At 37.2% G+C, this 19,399-nt stretch overlaps 1 protein-coding gene across 1 annotated transcript in view; it reads left to right on the top strand.

Moving 5' to 3' along the window:
• itga2.2 (integrin, alpha 2 (CD49B, alpha 2 subunit of VLA-2 receptor), tandem duplicate 2) overlaps positions 1 to 19,399 on the top strand; it is a 100,045-nt gene that overhangs the window by 24,297 nt on the left and 56,349 nt on the right. The window contains exon 3 of the mRNA XM_060908828.1: positions 7,412 to 7,521. Coding sequence (XP_060764811.1) covers positions 7,412 to 7,521 — 110 coding nt within the window. The remainder of the gene's footprint in view (positions 1 to 7,411; positions 7,522 to 19,399) is intronic.

Raw genomic sequence — 19,399 nt, forward strand, 5'->3', positions numbered from 1 at the left:
TGTTCAGTGACAGAATGCTCCTTCCCAAGTGCAGGACAAACAGACTCAAACTCCTTTGTCCCTCACGCCATCTGACTGTACAACTCCTCTCTGGGGGGTAGGAGGGGTAACAGGAGGACAGGATGGGAAGGAGCAGTAGCCTAGCCTAACAATAAGCAATACTGGACAATCTCATCTCATTATCTCTAGCCGCTTTATCCTTCTACAGGGTCGCAGGCAAGCTGGAGCCTATCCCAGCTGACTACGGGCGAAAGGCTGGGTACACCCTGGACAAGTCGCCAGGTCATCACAGGGCTGACACATAGACACAGACAACCATTCATACTCACATTCACACCTACAGTCAATTTAGAGTCACCAGTTAACCTAACCTGCATGTCTTTGGACTGTGGGGGAAACCGGAGCACCTGGAGGAAACCCACGCGGACACGGGGAGAACATGCAAACTCCGCACAGAAAGGCCCTCGCCGGCCCCGGGGCTCGAACCCAGGACCTTCTTGCTGTGAGGCGACAGCGCTAACCACTACACCACCGTGCCGCCCCAATACTGGACAATGTGCAATATAAAGTGCAATATCCCTCCTTCCCCCCTCTCCCCCCTTCCTCTCTTCCCCATATCTTATTCTTTTTATATTTGTATATGTAAATACTTTAATTATTTTAATTTATCTAGAAGTTTTTCTCTATTTCTTTTCTCTGTTTATCTGTAATGATGCTGCTGTTATCTTTAATTTCCCTGAGGGAACCCTCCCAAAGGGATAAATAAAGTTTTATCTAATCTAGACAGGGCCTAGGACTAGTTTGCAAAAGTAGTTTTTTTTGTTGTTGTTGTTGTTGTTGTTGTTGTTGTTTTTAAGAGTTAAAATAGTGGAAAATTCAATATGGTGGACTTGAATGGCAACGGGTCCATTCAAATTGAGATGTCCTAAGGATTCGGGGGGGATCACAACCCTAAGACAAATGGTTTAAAAGTGATAAGCAAAAACATGCCTTGAAATTTGACCTGTTGGTGGTGCTACAGAGATGGAAGGAATGATGACAAATTTTATGCCTGGATACTTTTTGGATTGTTGGCTGTCACTGTGCGCAATTTCATCAGAATCCACCGGGGGTTCTATGGGCTGCCATAGATGATGATGATGATGATGATGATGATAGTAAAATATTCTAACAATTACACTAAAGGTTTTTACAGATCTCATTTCATCTCATTATCTGTAGCCGCTTTATCCTGTCCTACAGGGTCGCAGGCAAGCTGGAGCCTATCCCAGCTGACTACGGGCGAAAGGCGGGGTACACCCTGGACAAGTCACCAGGTCATCACAGGGCTGACACATAGACACAGACAACCATTCACACTCACATTCACACCTACGCTCAATTTAGAGTCACCAGTTAACCTAACCTGCATGTCTTTGGACTGTGGGGGAAACCGGAGCACCCGGAGGAAACCCACGCGGACACGGGGAGAACATGCAAACTCCGCACAGAAAGGCCCTCGCCGGCCACGGGGCTCAAACCTGGACCTTCTTGCTATGAGGCGACAGCGCTAACCACTACACCACCGTGCCGCCCGTTTTTACAGATACAATGCAATTTTGTCCACGAAAGAAACACATTCAACCAATCAGGGTGCATGCTTGGTGAAGTCTGTCATTCAGTTTGTGTCTCAAAACCCAGCGCTATTTGAGAAGGGCAACGAAAATTATAAACACAACGACTTTAAAGACAATGTCTGGAATAAAATAAAAGAGGAGCTCAGCAGTGAAAACGGTGTGTGTACAGTCTGCGGTCCATAGCCGACTTTGTGACGTGGTGAAGTTTGCTATCAGTCTCAGTAACTCCTGAACCAATCAAGTCAAGTCAAGTTTATTTTTATAGCACTTTTAACAATAAACATTGTCACAAAGCAGCTTTACAGAATTTGAACGACTTAAAACATGAGCTAATTTTATCCCTAATCTATTCCCAATGAGCGCGATGGTGACAAGGAAAAACTCCATCAGACAACATGAGGAAGAAACCTCGAGAGGAACCAGACCCAAAAGGGAACCCATCCTCATTTGGGCAACAACAGACAACATGACTATAACATTAACAGTTTTAACATAAAGTCAGTTTCGTTGATGTTATAAACTCTTCACTGATGGAAACTTGAGTGCAAAACTGTTCATGACAACTGCAGTCCTAAAGTTAGCAAGTCAACTGTAGTCCTCAGCCATAAAAGCATTACTGTAAGAGTCCAGAGCGTCCTCCAAGTGTGACTTTCAATTGTCCACATGGGGCCGTCCTCCACAGGAGTGATGCGATGAGACTCCAACCAGACACAGGGCACCAGGATGGATCAGGCAGGTCCGAGGAGCAGAAGAAGTCAGCATCTCAATCTGAGGATTGACATGTAACTCAGAGGGACAGATTTGGGGGGAGGGGGGACACAGGTTGTTGGGTATGCCCAGTGTCACCTGAATAAGTAGGAACAGTATACATATTGCGCTGAGTACAAGCAGGGACTCCGGCAAAACTAACTATGACAGCATAACTAAAAGGGGAGAGCCAGAAGGTAACACAGGCATGAGGGGCCCCGGGACATAAAGCAGCAGCCACTACACCGTCAACAAACTCGAGTGAGCAAGTGAGTGGGGACTGACAGCATCCATACATCCCAGTTTACCAAAACACTCTGTCTGAGGATCCTCCAGATCTACTCCTTTACCTCATAAACACCATTAACACAAGGCTTGACTAAACAGATATGTTTTCAGCTGAGACTTAAACACTGAGACTGTGTCTGATTCCTGAACACTACTTGGAAGGCTGTTCCATAATTGTGGGGTTTTTTTAAGAAAAGGCTCCGCCCCCTGATGTAGCCTTCACTATGCGAGGTACCAGCAGATAGCCTGCACCTGTTGATCTAAGTAGGCATGGTGGGTCGTAGAGGACCAGAAGTTCGCTCAGGTACGAGACCAATCAGTGCTTTAAAGGTCAATAGTAGTATTTTATAATTGATACGAAATTTGATTGGGAGCCAATGCAGTGTGGATAAGACAGGCGTGATGTGGTCATATTTTCTAGTTCTAGTAAGGACTCTTGCTGCTGCATTTTGAACTAACTGGAGCTTGTTTATGCACTTATTGGAACATCCAGACAGTAAGGCATTACAATAATCCAACCTGGAGGTAACAAAAGCATGAACTAGTTTTTCCGCATCACATAGTGACATTAAATTTCTTATTTTAGCAATATTTCTGACATGAAAGAAAGCTATCCAGGTGATTATCAATGTGAGTTTCGAATGAAAGACTGGAGTCAATAATCACTCCGAGGTCTTTTACTGCTGCACGTGAAGAAACAGAAAGGCCATCCAGAGTTACTGTGGAATCAGAAAACTTACTTCTAGCTGCATGTGGTTCTAGTACACGTACTTCAGTCTTGTCAGAGTTAAGCAGAAGGAAGTTAATAAGCATCCGGTGTCTAATGTCCTTCACACGTTCCTCAATTCTATTAAGCTGGTGTCTCTCATCAGGTTTTGCAGAAACATACAACTGTGTGTCATCAGCATAACAGTGGAAACTAATACAATGTTTACGAATAATATCACCCAGAGGGAACATATATAAAGAAAAAAGCAGTGGGCCTAAGACAGAACCTTGTGGAACACCAAACTTTACCTCAGTATGTCTCGAAAAATCACTATTTACACCAACATATTGATGGCGATCAGTTAAATAAGAGCTGAGCCAGGAGAGGGCCGTTCCCTTAACTCTCACAACATTTTCTAGTCTATCCAGAAGAATGGAATGATCAATGGTATCAGTCAGTGAAACTCCCTGCGTTCTCACTGACTTCTCAGGACAGGATGTAACCAAAACCATTTTTTGTAAAAGAGTAAACACCAACTCATCATTTATCGAATCCATCATCACATTTTACACCGGAGTCCCTTCCTGACGCAACCCTCCCCAAGGATGCACTGACTTGTGCAACCCAGTGGCTGGGTATTTTACCAAATCTGCATGTCTTTGAACCGTTGGGGAAACCTGAGCATCCCGAGGAAACTCACACAGACACGGGGCGAACATGTAGAACACAGAAAGGCCCCCGTTGGCCGTGAGACTCGAACCTGGAACCTTCTTGCTGTGAGGTGACGGTGATGACCACTGTGCGTAGATTACATGGACCCGAGTGTTTTACTGGGAAATACGCCACTCCTGTTTTTCTTCCGAGCTCCATCCGGGACATGGAGAACCAAAACCGTGACACAAATTTCTATCTGTCACTCATGAGGAAATTGATGAATTGTTTTGATAAATTTGAGAACTTTTTGTTTGTGTGTGTCGATATAATAAATCACATGTTGGCTTGAAGATATGAAGTTTATCTTCTCGTGTTGAAAAACTCGCATTTTTCAGATGAAATACATCGCGGATCTGAGTGACATATATTCCACTCTGATGACCTCACTCCCGGTGTTTTCCCCACTGACTGTCCCTGTCTGAGTTACATATCGATCCTAAGGCACCCGTGATGCTGACCTCTTCTGCTTCTTGGACTCGCCTGATCCATCCTGATGCCCTACTTCTGGCTGGAGTCTCATCACGTCACTCGTGTAAAGGACGGCCCCGTATGGACAGTCGAAGAGTCACACTTGGCAGACGGCTCAGGACACTTACAGTAATACATTTTATGCTTGAGGACTGCAGTTGACTTGCTAACTTTGGGATTGCAGTTGATTTGTCATGAACAGTTTTGCACTCAAGTTTCCATCAATGAGCAGTTTATAACTTCCACAAGGCAGACTTCATGTTGAAACTGTGGTGGTGTTTCTGGTTTCACAGTTATACTCTGTGACTGTATGGGACACTGTTATGGAAGTGAGTTATTTATGATCATGCTATCTGTTGTCGCCCAGGTGGGGATGGGTTCCCTTTTGAGTCTGGTTCTTCTTGAGGTTTCTTCCTCGTGTCGTCTGGGGGAGTTTTTCCTTGCCACAGGCTTACTCATCAGGGATAAATTGGGGATAAAATTAGCTCGTGTTTAAAGTCTAATTTTCTGTAAAGCGGCTTTGCAACAATGTCTGTTGTTAAAAGCGTCATACAAATAAACTTGACTTGACTAGACATGCATTGTCAATGGTGAACCAGTTCAAAATTAAAATTCTTTTGATTAACTTTTTTTTTGTGGGTGTCCAGATAACGTAAAGAACATTACACAGTGGCACAAAGCTATATGAAGTTTATCTTCTCATGTTGAAAAATATTCGCTGTGCTCACTTGTGTAATACGCATTCACCACTCAAAAGTAAACTTAACATCTTCATATTACACAGTTGCGCAATGTGTGTGTATAAAAAATCTCTAACACGTACACGTTTTGGATGGAAAATGGACAAGAGTCTGTATTTCAGAGCCACTTCTCCATGTGGTTAACCTGAGTTCCTTTTAGGGAACTTCCTGCCTTATCCTGACTGAAAATAGTTTATTATTCACGGTCAGCTGGAGAGGTCGAGATGTTTGTCACCCCCTGACTGGACCTCAGGAAACTCCCTGCCCATGTTCCTGGTGATGATGCAACAGTCCTGACTCTGACTGACTGATTTTATTAAGAGACGTCATTTCCTGCTCTTTCGTTGGCTGGGGTCGATGACATTTCTGTCCTCCTTCTGAATAAGTGGAATGCTTGATGGTCTGATGCACACATACCAAACTCACACACTCCCAAAAACAATCTCTCTCACACACACACACACACACACACACACACACACACACACACACACACACACAGCAGGAACTGGGCTGTAACAACCGCTATAAAATACACATCCCAGTCCTTAACAGAACATAAACACTGATAAAGTTTTCTAGTGAACTTTGAACCGGTAATATCTGTAGCTGATACGTTCTATAGCCATTATGTTACACCCTATGTAGTGAGCATATCTAGTGAAATTCTGGTGGCTTTTACAGTGGTGCTTGAAAGTTTGTGAACCCTTTAGAATTTTCTATATTTCTGCATAAATATGACCTAAAACATCATCAGATTTTCACACAAGTCCTAAAAGTAGATAAAGAGAACCCAGTTAAACAAATGAGACAAAAATATTATACTTGGTCATTTATTTATTGAGGAAAATGATCCAATATTACATATCTGTGAGTGGCAAAAGTATGTGACCCTTTGCTTTCAGTATCCGGTGTGACCCCCTTGTGCGGCAATAACTGCAACTAAACGTTTGCGGTAACTGTGGTGTACTTATTTTTTTTTTCCCCACCCGGTTTCTGAATATTGGTTTACTTTTTGGCTACATATTGAAATCTGTTGTGTTTTGTTGTTGTCACCTGAGGACCACATGTTTATAGAGGTTACTGAGGCCCTGATCAGTAAAAACACAGAATTAATGGAGGGTGTGCTTTCTTTTTCACGTAACTGTAGAAATAAAAATAAATAATAATAAAAATTAATAATAATAATGAAACTCTTCTCCTCTACATGTGACGTCTGAAGGAGCATGAACTTGTGACCTACTGTACCCAGGGTGTTTCTGCAGTAGTGTCATCAAAAGGAAGTGGGACGAACAAACACTCTCTCTCTCTCTCTCTCTCTCTCTCTCTCGTATACCTGTGCTGTTTCACTGAGTCACTTCCTTTGCACAATTTCTAGATAAATCTTACAAACCACAAACTGTTTACTGTGTCAGAAATGATCCAGAAAATGGTCCAGTAGTGCAGTGTTTATTTACACACACACACACACACACACACACACACACACACACACACACGTTTGTAATTTTATCCTCAAAGGATATTTTTACTGACTTGTGTGGTATTGTAGATAAATAATAGTATGTCTCCAGTTAAACTTAACCTCACTATCCAGAAGGAAATTATGGTGCTGTTTGTTTGTTTGTTTGTTTGTTTGTTTGTTTGTTCACATACACATGTACATTTGCAATTCTATCTTTGAGTGGTATTTTCATTGCCTGGAAAATTTTCATGGAATCTCCCCCCCCCCCCCCGGCCCCGTTTTGTTTGTTTGTTTGTTTACTTATTTTTGTTTGTCAATAAAAGCTGCTTCCTTTCCTCATGGGGACCAGACAAATGTCTCCACAAGCTCACAACTATCATTAAGAGGCCCTTAATTTTGTCCCTTTGAAGAAATTGCTTGCTCACACACACACACACACACACACACACAGGTCGTTACAGGTTACAGGTGTGTTTTTATGCATTCTGGTCCAGTGAAATCCTGTGAACACTATGTTCAGTGTGTGTGTGTGTGTGTGTGTGTGTGTGAGAGATCACCAGCTCACTCCATAATTTATATAAACTACGTGTCTTGTTGCTTGTGAGTTGTGACCGCAGGGTAAATGTGGTTTATTTCCCCCACTGTGTGTTTAATGGTGTTGCAGGTTATTAGTGGGAGCTCCGTGGAGTGACTACAGTCAGAACAGGAAAGGAGACGTGTATAAATGTGCAATTGCAAGACCTGAGACGACTTGTGATAAACTCAACCTACAGAGTAAGTTTACACACCTCACTTTACATTCGAGTGCACTATTATTATTATTATTATTATTATTATTATTATTTATACCCCTGCTCCGAAGGAGGGGGGGTATACTGGTTTACATCTGCCCGGCCGTATCTCCGTATTTCTGTCCATCTGAAACACCCTATTTCTCAGCAACCACAAATCATAGCCACTTGGTACCAAACTTCAGTTTGGGGTTCGATACCATGTACACCGTTTTCAGGTCTGTTGCACAACGACTTCGCTTCCTTTGGAGCGGGGGCATAATAAATCAACTGTAAGCTACTGCTCACTTACATATCCCCCGCTCTCGCTTATATCAGAATGCAAGCAATCGAAGGAATAAGACACTTTTTTATTGTAAATGTTGACTTCAACAAATAATGAACCCTGAAACAAGGAAGTAAAGAGCAGTGTCTCTCCCCAGGGATTTCAAACAGCATGCTGGTAAACTGTCATTTTGACATAGCATTTTGCTTCTTGAAATAGCGTCAAAATCCACCCTGTATGTTTCATAAATACATTCAGTCGGTAAACAGGAAGTTGATGTGGGACAGACCTGAAAATAGTAAACACGGTATAGAACCCCAAGCTGAAGCTTGGTACCAAATATCAAGCAGTTGTGATTTGTAGTTGCTGAGAAAAATGGTGTTTTAGATGGACGGAGATGTGGACAGATAGAGGTGGTGGTTGTTGTTGTTGTTGTTGTGTCAGGAAATGGGGCTGGAGCAGGATACTAATGCAGTAAAATGAATTTATTAATACCTGGATCAGAAACGGAGACAAATCCAAATCATGGGTCAGTATCAAACCCGTAAACACAGGCTGTAGGTCGGGCGATCAGAAAACAGGGTCACGAGGCAAAGTAAAAAAAAATAAAGCCGAAATGACAAGACGCGAGACATTACGGCAGTTGTGTGTAAGGTACACTGAACTAATATTTCACACAGAACGTAAACAAAGGGGTTTAATTACACAGAATAATTGGGAAAAGCGGTAAAGAGACAAGGGAGGAGACGAGATCTAAATAAAACAGACCCACATGGTGAAGTAAACAAACACAGACTATACAGAAGTGTGTGTGTGTGTGTGTGTGTGGTCCGAGCTGCGAGGTTCACGAACAGCAGAGCGTGTGGCGCGAATAACAGGGTCGTTAAAATATTTTAATAATAATTTTGAAATAAAGTATTGATTGTTTTATTATTAACTACTTATTAACTGAGCGCGAGGTCTTTATGGGAAAATATCAGACCGAGGTCTTGACAGTACGGACCGAGCAAAAAGACCTCGATCTGATATTTTCCCGTAAAGACCAAGTAAGCGAGGTTAATAAGGAGTTTATTATATGGCTTTTTTAAAATTTCTTAAAAGATTAAAATAGACGGTTATTATAATGAGGCGTGACGCTGCTTTCAGTTACGTCTTATTTGTAACATAGTTGAGTCACGCATGCAGAATAAACGGCTAGCGGTTTCAGAACTGAATTTCTGTTAGCGGTTAGCGGTTTCTGAACGCCGTTTGTTGCTCATTTCTTGAATAACTTGGTGACTCTTGTTTGTCTTTTTGTTTTTTTTATGTTTTTGATGGGTGCTCCGGTTTCCCCCACAGTCCAAAGACATGCAGGATAGGTTAACTGGTGACTCTAAATTGACCGTAGGTGTGAATGGTTGTCTGTGTCTATGTGTCAGCCCTGTGATGACCTGGCAACTTGTCCAGGGTGAACCCCGCCTTTCGCCCGTAGTCAGCTGGGATAGGCTCCAGCTTGCCTGCGACCCTGTAGAACAGGATAAAGCGGCTACAGATAATGAGATGAGATGAGATGAGATGTTTTTGATTGTTTATTTTGACTTCCAGTGAATCTTTTTGGTAGATTTTTTTTTCCCCCAACGTTGAAAGCCGATGTCTTGGAAATGAAAGTCCATAATCGCGCACGAGCATTACGGGAAAATTCTGCCTGCCAAGGAGCCAATCAGAGCGCATGATTTTACCGGAAGCAGCTCATGCCATATAATAATAGATTATATGTAATATCAAATTATTTGTATAAATTATTATGCTAAAAAAATTGCAAGTAATATTTAACAATTATTCACTGAGCCTGAGGCAGATAATTGTTTTAATATAAATGCACAGGTGATTATTTTTTAAAAATCATTTATATCAAATTTCAAAAGTGGGATGTAAATGTAATGACTTTATGGCACAGACCTGTGTCACTTATCTACGCCGAGTCTCATAAAATACTTCGTTTTGAAATTAATAAAATAAATCCCAATCCCACCTTCCCTTTGAATAGTTTTAGAACAAACTTCAGAGCATCTTTAGTGCTTTTAGGAACAGCATTTTCTTTCATCATCTGTAATTCTACCTCACTTACGGTGACGAAGTGATTGGAGCCATTTTGCCAAGTCGCTCGAGGTGATTATCGAGAAATAGTCTGAATTTCTCAACCAATCAGCGTACACGATTTTCTATAATCAGCTTCAATAATTTTTCAGCTAAAAATTATTATTAATATACCATTAATACTGCTAAAGGTAGTAGTAATAATAGTATTAAGAGTAGTATTAATATCTTTTTCAACCTTTTGTACATTTAAAATTCAGCTCAAAGCGCTTTAGAGTAAAATACAATTAAATAATAGAAATGCAACAAATGCAAGCAATGACAGAAAAAAGAAACTGAAATGATGAACGTCATGCATCAGTAAATTTAACCAGGATCACTACTAGTTTATATACGTTTAAGTGTTTTCCTTGAAAATTTCTCTTTAAAATAAACACCACTCGGATTGACGTGTTGTTTTGTAATGCAGTAAAATACATTCACGTACATTTCAGAGGCTCCAACTCTCCCGCCGTGGGCAGGAGATCTCCCGTTTTAGGGAACATTTAGAAAATCCTCCCAACCTCCCGCTGACAACATAAAAATCTCCCGCCCGCCCTTACTACACATGATTAGTTAAAAATATATATATAACTTGATACGTTTATGTTGACGAAAATTAATAGTTGACTTTCCGCTTTTCGTGTGTCTGACATTGTATGGGTGGACTCAAGTATGTACCCTGCGGTATATGCCGATTTCCCGGTCGGTACACCGATCGGCGTAACGGGGGGATTGGAGTGAATGCCGGAGGCCTGCGCATGCAGATCAAGCGCGCATATGAATCGAGCGGAATTTGGTGCGCCGCGGGGTCACACTGAGCCACCCAATGTCTTAGCAGTTACCGATAAAGTGTACAGATGGCGCTATTAATGATACGTGTGAGAGAATGAGAAAACCCACGACACTCAACCATTTTGTTTGTTTTTTTGCATCTGCATTTCTTACCTCCTCGTCTTTATGTTCTCCTGAATGAGATAATGAAACGAAGTTCCGTTGGTGGAAATGGCGAAAGCCAAACTATGAAGAAAAAATATCAGAAAATCACCAAGATAAAGTTTGGCTCGCCCGTCGCAATGGTCACCAGGGACGAATGGCGGACTATTTTGGACGGCAGCAAGACGACCCTATATCTGACAAGGCTAGATCACCAGACCAAACGTTAGATTCTAACGAACTTGTCTGACTTTTACTAACTTAGACTTAGAATATTATTAGAAGAACATTATCATCAGAGGGTCTACCATTGGCAATTTATAATAGTCATTATTGACATTGACTTTAGGCATATTAAAGTTTGGTCTATAGTCACTGGATTTATCTAGATCCGTTACTACTAATAAGATTTAATTGACATGAAATGTGGTGAATCATAAACTCGCCTTTGCGCCTACGTCGCTCAAACTTGTCTCCCTCTGAGCTACTCGCAGAGAGGGAGAATCTCCCTCTTTGCAATTTCCCAAGTTGGAGCCTCTGACATATGTAAGTGTGGTTTAAGTGTTCAAATACTTTTGAGCCACTGTATATGGCCTTACATAATCCTTTCTAAATGCTTGTAAGTATTTACATTATAGTTTATGAAGGGTTATATAGCCTACATCATGTTCTCAATGCTTCTAACATGTTCTCAAACATTTAGCTACTTGTGAGCATTTAGACAGGATGATGTAGGCTATATAACACATTATAACTTGGTGAAATTCTTATGAAGGTTTATACTGGATTGTGTAAGCCAGGGGTTTTTAAAGTGTGGGAGAGTCAGCCCCCCCCTCAGAGAGCAAATAAACAACAGCGCCCCCCCCCCCCCCCCCCAATTTTTGTTGTTGCTATACTTAATGTTCCATTCGTATTTTAAAAAATGGTTGTTGTACAAATTTTTATTTTTGTCTTTTACACATTTTAAACATCTGTGCTTTTTTGAAAAATCTTTTTTTACACATTTAAAATATCTGTGCTTTTTTAAAACATCCTTTTTACACATTTTAAACATCTGTGCTTTTTAAAACATCTTTTTTTACACATTTTAAACATCTGTGCTTTTTAAAACCTCTTTTTTACACATTTTAAACATCTGTGTTTTTTAAACATCTTTTTTTTTACACATTTTAAACATCTGTGCTTTTTAAAACCTCTTTTACACATTTTAAACATCTGTGCTTTTTTAAAACATCTTTTTTACACATTTTAAACATCTGTGCTTTTTAAAACATCTTTTTTTACACATTTTAAACATCTGTGCTTTTTAAACATCTTTTTTTACACATTTTAAACATCTGTGCTTTTTAAAACATCCTTTTTACACATTTTAAACATCTGTGTTTTTTTAAAACATCCTTTTTACACATTTTAAACATCTGTGCTTTTTAAAACATCCTTTTTACACATTTTAAACATCTGTGCTTTTTAAAACATCCTTTTTACACATTTTAAACATCTGTGCTTTTTAAAACATCTTTTTTACACATTTTAAACATCTGTGCTTTTTAAAACACCTTTTTTTTACACATTTTAAACATCTGTGCTTTTTAAAACCTCTTTTTTACACATTTTAAACATCTGTGCTTTTTTAAAACATCTTTTTTACACATTTTAAACATCTGTGCTTTTTAAAACATCTTTTTTACACATTTTAAACATCTGTGCTTTTTAAACATCTTTTTTTACACATTTTAAACATCTGTGCTTTTTAAAACCTCTTTTTTACACATTTTAAACATCTGTGCTTTTTTAAAACATCTTTTTTACACATTTTAAACATCTGTGCTTTTTAAAACATCTTTTTTTACACATTTTAAACATCTGTGCTTTTTAAACATCTTTTTTTACACATTTTAAACATCTGTGCTTTTTAAAACATCCTTTTTACACATTTTAAACATCTGTGCTTTTTAAAACATCCTTTTTACACATTTTAAACATCTGTGCTTTTTAAAACCTCTTTTTTACACATTTTAAACATCTGTGCTTTTTAAACATCTGTGCTTTTTAAAACATCTTTTTTACACATTTTAAACATCTGTGCTTTTTAAAACATCTTTTTTTTTACACATTTTAAACATCTGTGCTTTTTAAAACATCTTTTTTTTACACATTTTAAACATCTGTGCTTTTTAAAACATCTTTTTTACACATTTTAAACATCTGTGTTTTTTAAAACATCCTTTTTACACATTTTAAACATCTGTGCTTTTTAAAACATCCTTTTTACACATTTTAAACATCTGTGCTTTTTAAAACCTCTTTTTTACACATTTTAAACATCTGTGCTTTTTAAAACATATTTTTTACACATTTTAAACATCTGTGCTTTTTAAAACATCCTTTTTACACATTTTAAACATCTGTGCTTTTTAAAACCTCTTTTTTACACATTTTAAACATCTGTGCTTTTTTACAACATCCTTTTTACACATTTTAAACATCTGTGCTTTTTAAAACATCCTTTTTACACATTTTAAACATCTGTGCTTTTTAAAACCTCTTTTTTACACATTTTAAACATCTGTGCTTTTTTACAACATCCTTTTTACACATTTTAAACATCTGTGCTTTTTAAAACATCCTTTTTACACATTTTAAACATCTGTGCTTTTTAAAACATCTTTTTTTACACATTTTAAACATCTGTGCTTTTTAAAACCTCTTTTTTACACATTTTAAACATCTGTGCTTTTTTAAAACCTCTTTTTTACACATTTTAAACATCTGTGCTTTTTAAAACCTCTTTTTTACACATTTTAAACATCTGTGCTTTTTAAAACATCCTTTTTACACATTTTAAACATCTGTGCTTTTTAAAACATCTTTTTTTACACATTTTAAACATCTGTGCTTTTTAAAACCTCTTTTTTACACATTTTAAACATCTGTGCTTTTTTAAAACCTCTTTTTTACACATTTTAAACATCTGTGCTTTTTAAAACCTCTTTTTTACACATTTTAAACATCTGTGCTTTTTAAAACCTCTTTTTTTTACAAATTTTAAACATCTGTGCTTTTTAAAACATCCTTTTTTACACATTTTAAACATCTGTGCTTTTTTAAAACATCTTTTTTACACATTTTAAACATCTGTGCTTTTTAAAACCTCTTTTTTACACATTTTAAACATTGTGCTTTTTTAAAACATCTTTTTTACACATTTTAAAATCTGTGCTTTTTAAAACCTCTTTTTTACACATTTTAAACATCTGTGCTTTTTTAAAACATCTTTTTTACACATTTTAAACATCTGTGCTTTTTAAACATCTGTGCTTTTTAAAACATCTTTTTTACACATTTTAAACATCTGTGCTTTTTAAAACATCTTTTTTTTACACATTTTAAACATCTGTGCTTTTTAAAACATCTTTTTTACACATTTTAAACATCTGTGCTTTTTTAAAACATCCTTTTTACACATTTTAAACATCTGTGCTTTTTAAAACATCCTTTTTACACATTTTAAACATCTGTGCTTTTTAAAACATCCTTTTTACACATTTTAAACATCTGTGCTTTTTAAAACATCTTTTTTTTACACATTTTAAACATCTGTGCTTTTTAAAGCATCTTTTTTTACACATTTTAAACATCTGTGCTTTTTAAACATCTGTGCTTTTTAAAACATCTTTTTTACACATTTTAAACATCTGTGCTTTTTAAAACATCTTTTTATACACATTTTAAACATCTGTGCTTTTTAAAGCATCTTTTTTTACACATTTTAAACATCTGTGCTTTTTTACAACATCCTTTTTACACATTTTAAACATCTGTGCTTTTTAAAACATCTTTTTTTTACACATTTTAAACATCTGTGCTTTTTAAACATCTGTGCTTTTTAAAACATCCTTTTTACACATTTTAAACATCTGTGCTTTTTAAAACATCTTTTTTTTTTACACATTTTAAACATCTGTGCTTTTTAAAACATCTTTTTTTACACATTTTAAACATCTGTGCTTTTTTAAAACATCCTTTTTACACATTTTAAACATCTGTGCTTTTTAAAACATCCTTTTTACACATTTTAAACATCTGTGCTTTTTAAAACCTCTTTTTTACACATTTTAAACATCTGTGCTTTTTTACAACATCTTTTTTACACATTTTAAACATCTGTGCTTTTTTAAAACATATTTTTTACACATTTTAAACATCTGTGCTTTTTAAAACATCCTTTTTACACATTTTAAACATCTGTGCTTTTTAAAACCTCTTTTTTTACACATTTTAAACATCTGTGCTTTTTTACAACATCTTTTTTACACATTTTAAACATGTGCTTTTTTAAAACATCTTTTTTTTTTACACATTTTAAACATCTGTGCTTTTTTAAAACATCTTTTTTACACATTTTAAACATCTGTGCTTTTTAAACATCTGTGCTTTTTAAAACCTCTTTTTTACACATTTTAAACATTGTGCTTTTTTAAAACATCTTTTTTACACATTTTAAAATCTGTGCTTTTTAAAACCTCTTTTTTACACATTTTAAACATCTGTGCTTTTTTAAAACATCTTTTTTACACATTTTAAACATCTGTGCTTTTTAAACATCTGTGCTTTTTAAAACATCTTTTTTACACATTTTAAACATCTGTGCTTTTTAAAACATCTTTTTTTTTACACATTTTAAACATCTGTGCTTTTTAAAACATCTTTTTTACACATTTTAAACATCTGTGCTTTTTTAAAACATCCTTTTTACACATTTTAAACATCTGTGCTTTTTAAAACATCCTTTTTACACATTTTAAACATCTGTGCTTTTTAAAACATCCTTTTTACACATTTTAAACATCTGTGCTTTTTAAAACCTCTTTTTTACACATTTTAAACATCTGTGCTTTTTTAAAACATATTTTTTACACATTTTAAACATCTGTGCTTTTTAAAACATCCTTTTTACACATTTTAAACATCTGTGCTTTTTAAAACCTCTTTTTTACACATTTTAAACATCTGTGCTTTTTTACAACATCCTTTTTACACATTTTAAACATCTGTGCTTTTTAAAACATCCTTTTTACACATTTTAAACATCTGTGCTTTTTAAAACATCTTTTTTTACACATTTTAAACATCTGTGCTTTTTAAAACATCTTTTTTACACATTTTAAACATCTGTGCTTTTTTAAAACATCCTTTTTACACATTTTAAACATCTGTGCTTTTTAAAACCTCTTTTTTACAAATTTTAAACATCTGTGCTTTTTTAAAACATCTTTTTTACACATTTTAAACATCTGTGCTTTTTAAAACCTCTTTTTTTTACACATTTTAAACATCTGTGCTTTTTAAAACCTCTTTTTTACACATTTTAAACATCTGTGCTTTTTAAAACCTTTTTTTACACATTTTAAACATCTGTGCTTTTTTAAAACCTCTTTTTTACACATTTTAAACATCTGTGCTTTTTAACAACTCTTTTTTACACATTTTAAACATCTGTGCTTTTTAAAAACTCTTTTTTTTACACATTTTAAACATGTGCTTTTTTAAAACATCTTTTTTTTTTACACATTTTAAACATCTGTGCTTTTTTTTTTTTGAACATCTTGTTTTACACATTTTAAACATCTCATAGCATCGTTAGCTAGCACCTCTTGGCAGACAACACACTGTGGCAGTGGAGCATCTTCAGATCCAGTCCATGAAAATCCAAACTTTAAATAATCGTGGTCATACTTCCTTCTTTTTTTGCTTGGCCCAGACTCTGTCTCCTCACTCACTGTAGCTTTAGGTACTAAAAATCAATCCATTTTGTCTCTGGCAAAGGCTAGCTGAAGTTCGCTAAATGTCCGCAATAATAACTTATTCTGGTTTATTTTTCCTCACGTTGCGCCCCCCTGAAGAACTCTGGCGCCCCCTAGGGGAGGTGCGCCCCACACTTTGAAAAGCCCTGGTGTAAGCTATATATAGGGGATATTACACAGTTGTGCAAAGATATGAAGGTATATATCACGAGTGAGCAAAGTGAACAAGTGAAAATATTTTCAACACAAGAAGATAAACTTCATATCTCCGCGCAAGTGTGTATTTATTCCATCCGCATTCACTGGATATGAGCAATTGCGCGCTCTGATTGGCTACTCTACTACTAGGATACCAGCTCATATACCGTGAGTAGAGAAAAACAAAATGGCAGAGAGTGTTGCTGAACCAACCGAGGACGAAATAAAAACTGTACTTGAAAACAAAACCCTAAAAAATATTTTTTAAAAAGCAACAAAATATGGAATGAAAGTATTTGATGGTGAGAATGTATCTTCTTTTTTTTTAATTTTTCAAGAATTATTATAGCATTTTTTCACAAATTGCTCCTGTCATTTCACCGGTTTGTTTACATTCAAAGTGGAAATGATTTTGTCAGACGTTTTGTATAAAGTTTTTATTTATCAAATTGGAAAAAAGTAAAAATGCTCCATTTCTCAAAATCCAGTGAATGTGGATAGAATAAAACAGTTATTCCACTTAATCTCGTCGTACATGGATTATAGACAACTCGGTACTACGTGCCTCGTCAGCTATCAGCTCATGTACGACTTGATTTCATGGAATAACTTAAATATGTCACTCAGATCTGTGATGTATTTCGTATGAAAAGTGCAAGTTTTTCAACACGAGAAGATAAACGTCATATCTTCAAGCCAACGTGTGATTTTTCTTTTTATTATATCGACACATTCACAAAGAAAAAGTCCCCAAATTTATCAACACAACTCTCTCCTCGATTTCCTCATGAGTCGCATATAGAGATTTACAGTTAGGTCCATATATATTTGGACACTGACACAAATTTTCTTTTTTTACCTGTTTACTGAAACCTATTCAAGTTATAGTTATATAATAGACATGGACACAAAGTCCAGACTTTCAGCTTTCATTTGAGGGTATCCACATTAAAATTGGATGAAGGGTTTAGGAGTTTCAGCTCCTTAACATGTGCCACCCTGTTTTTAAAGGGACCCAAAGTAATTGGACACTTGACTCAAAGGCTATTTCATGGGCAGATGTGGGCAATTCCTTCATTATGTCATTCTCAATTAAGCAGATAAAAGGCCTGGAGTTGATTTGAGGTGTGGTGCTTGCATTTGGAAGATTTTTCTGTGAAGAAAACATGCGGTCAAAGGAGCTCTCCATGCAGGTGAAACAAGCCATCCTTAAGCTGCGAAAACAGAAAAAACCCATCCGAGAAATTGCTACAATATTAGGAGTGGCAAAGTCTACAGTTTGGTACATCCTGAGAAAGAAAGAAAGCACTGGTGAACTCATCAATGCAAAAAGACCTGGACGCCCGCAGAAGACAACAGTGGTGGATGATCGCAGAATAATTTCCATGGTGAAGAGAAACCCCTTCACAACAGCTAACCAAGTGAACAACACTCTCCAGGAAGTAGGCGTGTCAATATCCAAATCTACCATAAAGAGAAGACTGCATGAAAGTAAATATAGAGGGTTCACTGCATGGTGCAAGCCACTCATAAGCCTCAAGAATAAAAAGGCTAGATTGGACTTGGCTAAAAAACATCTAAAAAAGCCAGCACAGTTCTGGAAGAACATTCTTTGGACAGATGAAACCAAGATCAACCTCTACCAGAATGATGGAAAGAAAAAAGTATGGCAAAGGCGTGGTACAGCTCATGATCCAAAGCATACCACATCATCTGTAAAACATGGCGGAGGCATTGTGATGGCTTGGGCATGCATGGCTGCCAGTGGCACTGGGTCACTAGTGTTTATTGATGATGTGACACAGGACAGAAGCAGCCGGATGAATTCTGAGGTATTCAGAGACGTACTGTGTGCTCAAATCCAGCCAAACTGATTGGTCGGCGTTTCATAATACAGATGGACAATGACCCAAAACATAAAGCCAAAGCAACCCAGGAGTTTATTAAAGCAAAGAAGTGGAATATTCTTGAATGGCCAAGTCAGTCACCTGATCTCAACCCAATTGAGCAGCATTTCACTTGTTAAAGACTAAACGTCAGACAGAAAGGCCCACAAACAAACAGCAACTGAAAACCGCTGCAGTAAAGGCCTGGCAGAGCATTAAAAAGGAGGAAACACAGCGTCTGGTGATGTCCATGAGTTCAAGACTTCAGGCAGTCATTGCCAACAAAGGGTTTTCAGAAATGAACATCTCTCATCTCATCTCATTATCTGCAGCTGCTTTATCCTGTTCTACAGGGTCGCAGGCGAGCTGGAGCCTATCCCAGCTGACTACGGGCGAAAGGCGGGGTACACCCTGGACAAGTTGCCAGGTCATCACAGGGCTGACACATAGACACAGACAACCATTCACACTCACATTCACACCTACGCTCAATTTAGAGTCACCAGTTAACCTAACCTGCATGTCTTTGGACTGTGGGGGAAACCGGAGCACCCGGAGGAAACCCACGCGGACATGGGGAGAACATGCAAACTCCACACAGAAAGGCCCTCGCCGGCCGCTGGGCTCGAACCCAGGACCTTCTTGCTGTGAGGCGAC

The sequence above is a fragment of the Neoarius graeffei genome, chromosome 25, assembly GCF_027579695.1.
Source record: "Neoarius graeffei isolate fNeoGra1 chromosome 25, fNeoGra1.pri, whole genome shotgun sequence".
In the NCBI taxonomy this organism is placed as follows: Eukaryota; Metazoa; Chordata; class Actinopteri; order Siluriformes; family Ariidae; genus Neoarius; species Neoarius graeffei.